The sequence below is a fragment of the Orbicella franksi genome, chromosome 11 (genome assembly GCF_964199315.1).
Source record: "Orbicella franksi chromosome 11, jaOrbFran1.1, whole genome shotgun sequence".
Classification (NCBI taxonomy): domain Eukaryota; kingdom Metazoa; phylum Cnidaria; class Anthozoa; order Scleractinia; family Merulinidae; genus Orbicella; species Orbicella franksi.
The window spans coordinates 21,403,387-21,413,615 of record NC_138155.1 but is presented as its reverse complement, the minus strand read 5'-3'; the positions used below and the strand labels follow the sequence as shown (position 1 = coordinate 21,413,615).

At 38.8% G+C, this 10,229-nt stretch overlaps 2 protein-coding genes across 2 annotated transcripts; one reads left to right on the top strand and one right to left on the bottom strand.

Annotated features, from left to right (window-relative positions):
- Window positions 1-3,514: 3,514 nt before the first annotated feature.
- On the bottom strand, window positions 3,515-5,076 carry LOC145460642 (histamine H2 receptor-like). Its single transcript, XM_081445516.1, has one exon. It carries the CDS (start codon window positions 4,686-4,688, stop codon window positions 3,726-3,728), a length of 963 nt encoding a protein of 320 aa, XP_081301642.1. The 5' UTR covers window positions 4,689-5,076; the 3' UTR covers window positions 3,515-3,725.
- A 2,809-nt stretch (window positions 5,077-7,885) lies between these two features.
- On the top strand, window positions 7,886-9,056 carry LOC145502637 (histamine H2 receptor-like). The gene has a single exon (XM_081481975.1). It carries the CDS (start codon window positions 8,103-8,105, stop codon window positions 9,054-9,056), a length of 954 nt encoding a protein of 317 aa, XP_081338101.1. The 5' UTR covers window positions 7,886-8,102.
- Window positions 9,057-10,229: the final 1,173 nt, after the last annotated feature.

Here is a 10,229-nt window from a genome sequence, read left to right as displayed (position 1 = left end):
ACTGCAAAGACTCACCTTGAAACATTTTACCAGCAATATTTTTAGTGTCCCGTCAAGAAAAAGTTACCAAAATAAACTCTCAACTTTGGTGTGTTCCTTAGCACGATTCTAAAGTTAGGTTTATCTCGGCCTCAAAAGTCTTCTAAAAGGGTCCTTTCAAAAAGGAAGCGTGGTTTTGGTTGTGATTTAGTGAGGTTTAGTTTGCTCAGGGTGCCAAGTGCAAGAACAAATTTGAGTTTTGCTGAACCTTGTCGTCTTTCTTATCTACACATTTTGGACACAAGTTTATCTTGATGGAGTGTAAATGATTGACATCTTCAATGATCTTTTAGAGACTCCAGAGATCATCATTCTTGGGAATTTCATCAAACAAAGGTTCTATTGTTAGAGTAAATCTTGAGCAAATATGTTCGCGCCAGTTTCAGCTCGTGAAATTGCGCAAATCCGTGACTTGTGTCCCAGACTTTACTCAAAATCGCTTGATATAAGTGCTGCTAAATATCGTTTTACTGAAGTCACGCTTTTCCGATTTTTTTTTTTTCATTTAAACAAAAAATAAACCTCACTGCTCGATTTATCATGCCGAATTTAGTTAATATGTGAAGTTTCATTAGCATCCGTTGCAAAACCATAAAAATATGGTACCCGTAACTCGCAAATTTTCAGGCGACAAAGAAATGTTCTCCAGTGGGCAACGTTTGCCATAATGGCGGCCGTTTCTTTGTAAGAGATTGGGCTCCCTTATATTTTTATGAGTTTCCAACGGATTCTAATGAAACCTCGTAGAATTTTATAAATTCGTCATGATAAATTGAACCATGGAGGTTATTTTTTGGTTTATTTGAAAAATACGAAAAAATGTTTGATATTGCGTGACATCGGGAAAAACGGGTAATAAAATTCATGCAATACGTAAAGTACGTTGTTTTTTTGTCGCAACTGCACGATTAATTTAGCTGAAATTACGGTAAAAATGAGACGCCCTGACAAAACATCCTGTGTTAGGATGGCGGAAATAGTTGCGTGAGGGACCCAAGAAAGATTACGTACAATTATGCGAGCGATGTTAATAACGTGACGTGCACGCGTGACTGTGAGTTGACGTGCAGGCTCAAGGCATGAAAATGTTTCGATGGAGAAAATTTTTCGCACTCTAGGGTGAGCGAAGTTATCGTTTTTCATGCAATTCTTTCTCAATGGCAGTTAACCGTTTATGAAAAGGAAACATTTAGTTAGGGTAGGAGTTAGGGTGATAGAGCGACCTTGCCCCGGGGACCTCGGAGGGCAAGTCACTTCTTCGATCGCCATGTAACCCGGATCAAGTAGAGACATACAGAGCATGCGTTCGTGCTTGCTCGGTGAGCAGAGGCTGTCACAAAGATCGTCAGCAAAGATCGTCTGACCCGCTCTCAGAGATCCAAAGTAATCTATTAAGACCTACAAAGCCAGTTGCTGGGAATGTAATGAATTTTACGTTGGCAAAACAAAACGAATTAAGACTCCATGACAAAAAAGCAAAAAATTTTAAGGCCCTCGCTAAAAGCGATCATTCACCAGGTCCATCAGCCATTGTTGATCATGTGAGAACCAAGGGTCACAACATAAAATGGCCGTCATTTTGACACTTAAGCGTCTGGCAAAACTGACTTTCATTAATTATAGAATTAAGGAGACTCGGTTCATATTTCAAGATTAAAGCCTTCTCCAAATGTCAACGTCAATAGCGAGAAGCCGTTGCTTTACGGTTACTTCTCATGTTGGACATGGATGTCTAAACAGGTTAGATTACTGCTGCAGATCATTTTTCCCAGTTTAGCTTCCAGACCTCTAAAAATAACGATATAAATAGTTTTCAACGATTTCTAACGGTCATTTGCTTTTTACGTTCGTTTATTGCACTATGAAAAGGAAAAATACTCCTGCCAGCAAAATCCACAAATGCGAACTAACGGTACACGCATCAAAACTAGCAAAAGCTAACTGAATTGGGTAGTGGAACAACAGCTGGGTGAAAAACCTCTCCGTACGTCCACTTGCTCTTAGGAGGAAAACCCCAGGCCAGCTGTACCCCAAATCAGACGGTCTCCCGGGCAAGACCAGCTAGAACAAAAACACCTACTATTAAACGAAAAAACTAAATGTCTGACGCCTTAGAAACAGACAAACTTGAAGAAAGAGAATCTCTAACATGGCCATCTTTGGCGGAAACTCTAGACCAGCGGCCGTGACGCAAAAAAAGACGAACCGGAACACCGACAATAGCGGCTGCCTTAGCCCTCGCCACACCTAACACTGTGCGTTCCGATACGCGATGTATCTGGCACAATGCATGCCTCTAAAGGCCTCAATAACTAATTCTCTTAGCTTAGTGTAGCTAAGACCTCTAGCTCTAGATTTATAGCTACGTTTAGTCTTGGATGAATGGCAAAAAAGAGGACTGTGGTGACGAAGATGAGTCTTATCGATACCAATTCAACAGATTAAAATAAGTTCATGAATACGTTTAGCTAAGGTTTGTACTATAGGTACGTTTAAGCAAAAAGGTTAACATGCAACATGCCATATCTGTGCTTTATACTCTATTTAACAAAATAGACTGCTTATAACCAGTTCCGTTCTTCACCGAATCTTCTTCACTACACCCCAAGATCCAGGCTGATTTACAGCAGTTCAATTGTTTGATAGTGTCCTTGGCTGCTTGTTGTACACTGCTTCTGATCTTCCAACAGTAAAGAATCGGGTTTAGAGAAGAATTAACATAGAACAAAGTTACTTTAACGTAGAGAGCAACTTCAATTTGGCTTCCGGGTGTTTGGCCGTATTCTGGGAGCATTACCACAACGGAAAACGGAATATAACAAATAAGTTATGTCACCTGCACCCATATTGCGCTGAAGACTGACTTCTTGTATCGAGCGATATTCAGAGGGGCTTGCCTTCCGTTCGGTTGTCCTTGTGTTAATGGGGACACCTTAAGTTTATGTTGTCGAAGATTAACATGAATCGTCGAGTAGGAGAAGACAGAGGTTGCTACAGAAAACATTGTTAGAATAAAGGCTACTTTAACCGCTATACTAAAATTCTAAAGGCATATATCAATCCAACTCTATACCAATCAAATAAGGGAAAACGATAACTGCAAGAAACCGTGGCAATGTTACCACTTGTCTGTACCTCAGTCCAGATAACAGCGAGATAGGTCTATCCACGCTTATTGGTCTGAGAGTGGAGCCCGATACTTGACACAAAACAAAGCTTGAAGCGCTACATAGCTTATGGATGTAGTGCATAACTTGCAGTTCATTCTACTTGTTACAGAAAATCAAAAGAGGATTCAACAACTGAAGCAATTTCTCACTTTTTAGAACATTTGGGTAAGGTACTGAATTATCCAAAAGGTTTCGAACAAATTGCTTATAATCAAGAGCTTATTATCATATTATTTATCGTGTAAGTCCAAATTCAATGCTGAATATACAGGACTGTGTTAGCTAATAAACTAATAGATCTAATAAATCGCAAACATAACTAATAAATCGTAAAGATTAACTTCTGTGAAAGACTCCAGCGATTCTGCCAATGCTACATAACTGGAAAAACTGTTCCTCACTCCTTAAGGGAGCTTTAGGCATTGCATACATGACTGTCAAAAACACACTGAAAGGCAAGATTCTTTCTGTATTCCTCACAGTTCCTGACATTCAAATCTTCAGTATATCCGTTCTTCACCGAATACAATCCGGCGGACCATTTACTGGGGCTGATTTAGAGCAGTTGAGTTGTTTGATCGTGTCCTTGGCTGCTTTTCGTACACTTCTGATCTTCCAGCAGTAAAGGATCGGGTTAAGAGACGAATTAAAGTAGGACAAAGTTGCCGTCATTTCGAAAGCAATTTGAAATTCGCCTCCAGACATTCCACCATATATCATGAACATAACTACAACGAAAAACGGAGTATAGCACGTAACTAGTGCCAGCTGCACCCATATTGCGCTGGAAACTGACTTCTTGTATCGTGCTATATTCAGAGGAGCTCGTCCTCCGTTAGTTTGTTCTTGTGGGACTGCGTGTACTTGAAGTTGATGTCGAAGCTGGCGAAAAATCTTTCCATAGGAGAAGCCAGAGGTTGTGAGAGAAAATAGTGTATCGACAGTGGCTATAGTAAAGGCTACACTAACATTCCAAAGGTATATTGATCCAACCGATATACCAATTAACCAAAAGCAAGAGATAACTGCACGAACTCGAGGTAATGTTACAACATGTCTGTACCTTAGTCCAGATAACAGCGCTATGAGTCTGTCCACGCTTATTGCGCCGGACGTTAAGATCGATACTTGACACAAAACAAAGCTTAAAAACTTATGCAGCATTTCTATGTAGTAAAAGATTTTCCAGTTTATTAATGTTGTTACCGAAGACGAATGAAAAAAGACGGTAATTGGGTGTATGATAAGTCCAACAGAAAGATCAGTGATTGCCAGACACCGGAACAGAAGTTTCGTTGGAGGATGAAGGGAAGTCTCTTTATGAAGAGCAACAAGGATCAAAGCATTGCCCAATGATGCAGTGATGGACAGCAAAATGTTCAAGGTTGAAAGAAATACTGCTATTCCTGTTGGGATTGACGGTTTGCTTGCTTCGTTCAGTTCGATTGTGGTGTTTTCGTTGACGGGGAAGTTCGCCATTCTTGTTCACTGGCTCATTCAAGGTTGTATCCAGGATTCCCTTGCTTCCAGAACCTGATGAGATGCTCTTCTCTTCAGTAACGCTTCTTCACTCTTACTGATAATGAGTTTGTTTAAGGTTATCTCCGCACTATAACTGTGGAAAAGCCAAGAGAAATTTCCTTCGAGTTTTAGTCAGCGAGTATCACTTTGTGTTAGAATCGAGCTGCGAACGTGAGAGACAACGGCAGACGACTGGATCAGCAACTGGCAACGAGCAAGAGCCAAATTTTACAATCACACAGTGTTTGACAAACCGAGTGTCAAAATTTGTTGTTTGTCTACTTGGCCACCTACTTTACTCCCGGCTCAGAAAGTAAACTAAGAAATAAACTAAGGAAATTCATCCACCGATGTGTGTTCTGCGCCAATCAGACCTGTTGTATGCTGTTTTCCCGATTGCATATGAGTACTAGTTTTAAGGCATCGCATGCTTATTTATACTGTGGGTGCATAAGTTATCCGAATTACGATTAATTCATATGTAAATTAAAGTAGAAAATGTAGAAGTAATGAGAAGTAATAACGTATTAACACGGATTTAAAATTACTTTTTGAAGTGGCAAGGGAAAGCAGAACACATTACTGCAGCGTAATATACACTATTCACTGGCTTAATTGAGTGACTACAATAGTTTTAAACAGGTTAAAACAACTGAGGGATATGGGAAAATTTTAGTGAAAAACATTTGTACACGAAATAAACCTCTCAACACAGAGCTTTTGGAAACGAAGACTGCACGATAATAGTGTGATTTTCCCGTCTGCCTGTGTTTTCCTCAAACAGAATGGCTAAGGATTGTTGCTTTTTGAAATTTCTCCGGCGTAGTGAACGGAAGAACATTTGATACGTTTTCGATCAGAGCGAAAACGCCTTTATCAGACTTCTCTGGCGTAGTGAGAACGTGACGTTATTAGTCGGGCATGATAAACACTGTTGATTGGCCTAATTGACTGAGTTACATTAGTTTCAAACAGGTCAAAACAATTGAGATATGGGAAAATTACAAATAAACTTTTGAAAACAGAGCTTTTCGTAACGGCAACAGCACGGTACGAGTTTTCCTCAAACAGAAGTCCAAAATGACCGTGGGGGTTGTTGTTTTGAAAAACTTTCTCTGGCGTAGTGTGAAGGGAAAACATTTGATGCGTTTTCAGAGTAAAAACGCTGTTTTCAATTAATTTCTCTGGCATAGTGTGGACAGGACGTTATTAATTAGTCGGCCATGATAAACACTATTCATTGGCCTAATTGACTGAGTTACATTAGTTTCAAACAGGTCAAAACAATTCAGATATGGGAAAAAACATTTGTACACTAAGAAATTAAATAAACCTCTCAAAACAGAACTTTTCGAAACGATGACAGCACGATAAACATTTGAATTCGCTGTGCGAGTTTTCCTCCAACAGAAGTCCAAAATGATTTTGCTTTTTTCAAATTTTTCTGGCGTAGTGTGAACTGAAAAACATTCGATGCTATTTCAGAGTGAAAACGCCGTTTTCAAACTTCTCTGGCTGGCGAAGTGTGAACGTGGTCTTATTAGCCGGCTTGATAACGACTATCCATTGGCCAAATTGATTGAGTTGCATTAGTTTCAAACAGGTAAAAACAATTGAGATATGGGAAAATAACTGAAATAAACATTTCTACACGTACAAATAAACTTTTGAAAACAGAGCTTTTCGAAATGAGGACACGATAACCATTTGATTTCCCAACGCAAGTTTTCCTCAAACAGAAGTCCGAAATGACCGGGAATTGTTGTTTTTAAAAACTTTCTCCGGTGGACGGAAAACATTTGATACGTTTTTCAGAGTGAAAACGCTGTTTTGAAACTTCTCTGGCGTAGTGTGAACGGGGCATTATTAGTCGGGCATGATAAACGTAATTCATTGGCCTAATTGATTGAGTTACATTAGTTCAGGTTGGAACAATTGAGAGACGGAAAAATATCAATGAAACATTTGTACACTGCAAAGAAACCTCTCAAAACAGCGCTTTTGAAACAATGACAATGACACGATAACCATACGATTTCACTGCCCAAGATTTCCTCAACCACAAATCCAAAGTGACCAGTGATTGTTGCTTTTTTTCAAAATTTTCCAGTGTATTGTGGACGAAAAACATTTGATGCGTTTTCAGAGTGAAAACGCGTTTTTCAGACTTCTCTGGCGTAGTTTGAACCAGGTCTTATTAGTCGATCATGATGAACACTATTCATTGGTCTAATTGACTGAGTTACATTAGTTTCAAACAGGGTAAAACAATTGAGATATGGGAAAATATCGGTGAATAAACATTTGTACACTTGAAATAAATCTCTCAAAACAGAGCTTTACGAAAGGATGACAGCACGATAATCATGATTCCTCAAACAGAAGTGCAAAATGGCCGAGGATTGTTGCTTTTTCAAATTTCTCCAGTGTAGTGTGGACCGAAAACATTTGATGTGTTTTCAGAGTGAAAGCGCTGTTTTCAAATTTCTCTGGCGTAATGTGGACGGGGCGTTCTAAGTCGGGCATGATAAACACTATTCATTGGCCTAATTGATTGAGTTACATTAGCTTCAAACAGGGTAAAACAATTGAGATATGGAAAATAGCTGTAATAAACACTTTTACACTTTCATTAAAAAACTCTCAAAACAGAGCTTTTCCGAAACGATGACAGCACGATAATCATTCGCCTTTCCTGCTCGAGTTTTCCTCAAGTCCAAAATGACCGCGATTATTGCTTTTTCAAGTTTTTCTGGCGTAGCGTGGACGGAGAAACACTTCATGCGTTTTCAGAGTGAAACCCCGTTTTCAAATTTCTCTGGCGTATTGTAGACGGGGCGTTACTAGTCGGGAGCGGTGATAAACACTATTAATTGGCTTAATTGTTTGAGTTAAATTAGTTTCAAACAGCTTAAAACAATTGAGATATGGGGAAATAACTGTGCTAAACATTTGTACACTCATAAATAAACTTCTTAGACTAACACATGGTTAAGATGTCATTTAATTTCGGTTCTTGGTTTTGTCGATGAAAGACCATCTTTCTCAGTTTTTAAGTTGAAAAATAGTTGTAACTACTAAAACATTTTCCCATCTAAAGTGCTTCAGCCGCCTCAGGCATTTATCAGTGAACTGGCATGGACTGGAACTCAAATTATAAGACAACGGAAAATGATCTTTAATTGCTGGTAATGATAATTGAGTAATCGGCGGAGAATGAAAGGCCCATTGATGGGGTTGGCTAATGCATGGGAAAGGTGAGAGAAAAACACATGTTACACTTTACGTGGCGGTGAATCAATCCAGACAACAACAAATAAAAATGCTCGAGCGATCTGAGAAGTCAGTTTACCTTCGCCCCGCTTTCTAAAGATGGCCAAACTTTCTGGATCAAATTTTACAAATATTACTGAGATGACCGCACAAGGCGACAAATCAAATGTCGCACAAGAAGTTAGTATCATTACTATTATCATTAACGGCATTACTTGTCCTTTTACGGTTGTACTCAACGTGTTGGTGGTAATGGCCGTGAAAAGAAGACGAAGACTCCAAAGCAACACTAACATCTTGCTCGCCTGCTTAGCGGCAACTGACGCACTAACTGGTCTAGTAGTACAGCCATCGTTTATCGTGTGGAAAACTTTTTATGTGCTTAACTATAGTGGTATCAAAAGTAGCGTAGCTGAAGATTGTCACAGGTTCTTTTTGCGTACCTTGACTGTCTGTTCGTCGCTACATCTGATTTTGATCACTTGCGAGAGACTAATAGCAATTAAATTTACCATGAGCTACCCATACATTGTCACCAAACGGAAAATTAAGGTGGCAGTGATCAGTTTTTGGGCGTTTTCTTTTATGTCTCAAAGCATTAAATATGTTTCCAGTAACGTCATTATAAAAATTACGTTTCATTTAATAGTTTCTTTAGCAATGACCTTCTGTATCTTTTTCATCACCACAACCTATGCTGTTTTGTACCGTGAATCACGTCGCCACGAAAGCAAGATCAAAACCCAACAGCTGCCCCAAGAAGAAGTGGAAAGGTTTGTTAACGAGAACAAAGCGCTCAAGACCACTGCGTTTGTAGTGAGCGCTGTATTGCTAAGTTTCCTTCCAATGGCTTTAACTATCTTTTCAGTAGCAGTAGGAGTGAAGAAACATTTAAACTTAAACGCCGTGCTTGTTGTATCGGTGCCGTTGGCTCGTACTTGCGCCGTATTAAACTCGCTTCTGAATCCATTGATATATTGTTTGCGCCAAAAAGAAATGAGAAAATTTGTGTTTCGAACTCCATGTAAACCTAAGGAACACGCTATGAACTGAACTGAGCATTGCAAGAGAACTTGAAAACCGGTGCCTTGTAAATCGGCGTAACTTGGACGAAGCGTTTCGATTCTTAAAAGAGACGATTAGTTTATTATTACTTATGTTAAAGTAACGAGATCTAAATAAATATATTGACCCAATTTAAAGAATACATTTTTATTGTCAGAGTTCCTTAATGGTTTATATTTTCTAGTTTTTCACTATAATTTGCTTTTTGTATAGTATTGTGGTATATGTAAACTGAGTAGTTTAGAACAAAAACCGTTCTTACAGTTTTCCCTGTAGAGATGTATCACTAATAACAGGCAGGTATATTCCTCATTTTGGCCTAAACTCCTTAATATTTATACTTTCCTTCGCTGAAATTTTTCCATACTTTGGCACATCATGGAAATGATATTGCCTGACGTTTTGAATTGGTACAAAGTAAAGGTTGTTTAGACGGTTTTTCCAATATTCTGTAATTTGTCATTCTTCTAAATATATTAGATTAGCTCTGACAGATTTTAACAGAAATAGGGTATTTTATAGGAATTGTATGTGATTACTAATTTCAGAGTAAAACGCCGTTTTCAAATTTTTCTGGCGTACTGTGAACGTGGCGTAATTAGTCAGGCATGATAAACACAATTCATTGGCTTAATTGATTGAGTTACTTTAGTTACAAATAGGTTAAAACAATTGAAATATGGGGAAAAAATCAATGAAAAACATTTGTACGCTTAAAAATAAACCTCTCGAAACAGAGCTTTTCGAAAGGGTGACTGCACGATAATCATGTACTTTCCCTGCACGGCTTTTCCTCAAACACGAATCCAAAATGACCAGTGATTGTTGCTTTTTCAAATTTGTCTGCCGTAGTGTGGACGGAAAAACATTTGATGTGTGTTCAGAGTGAAAACGCCGTTTTCAAGTCTCTCTGGCGTTGTGTAGACGTGGTATTATTATTCATTGGCTTAATTGATTGACTTACATTAGTCCCACACAGGTTAAGACAATTGAGATCTGGGAAAATATTGGTGAAAAACACACACTTACAAATAGAACTCTCAAAACGTAGCTTTTCGAACCGATGACCACACGATAACTATGTGATTTCGCTGCCCAAGATTCCTAAAAATGATCAATGATTGTTGCCTATTTCAAATATCTCTGGCGTAGTGTGGACGA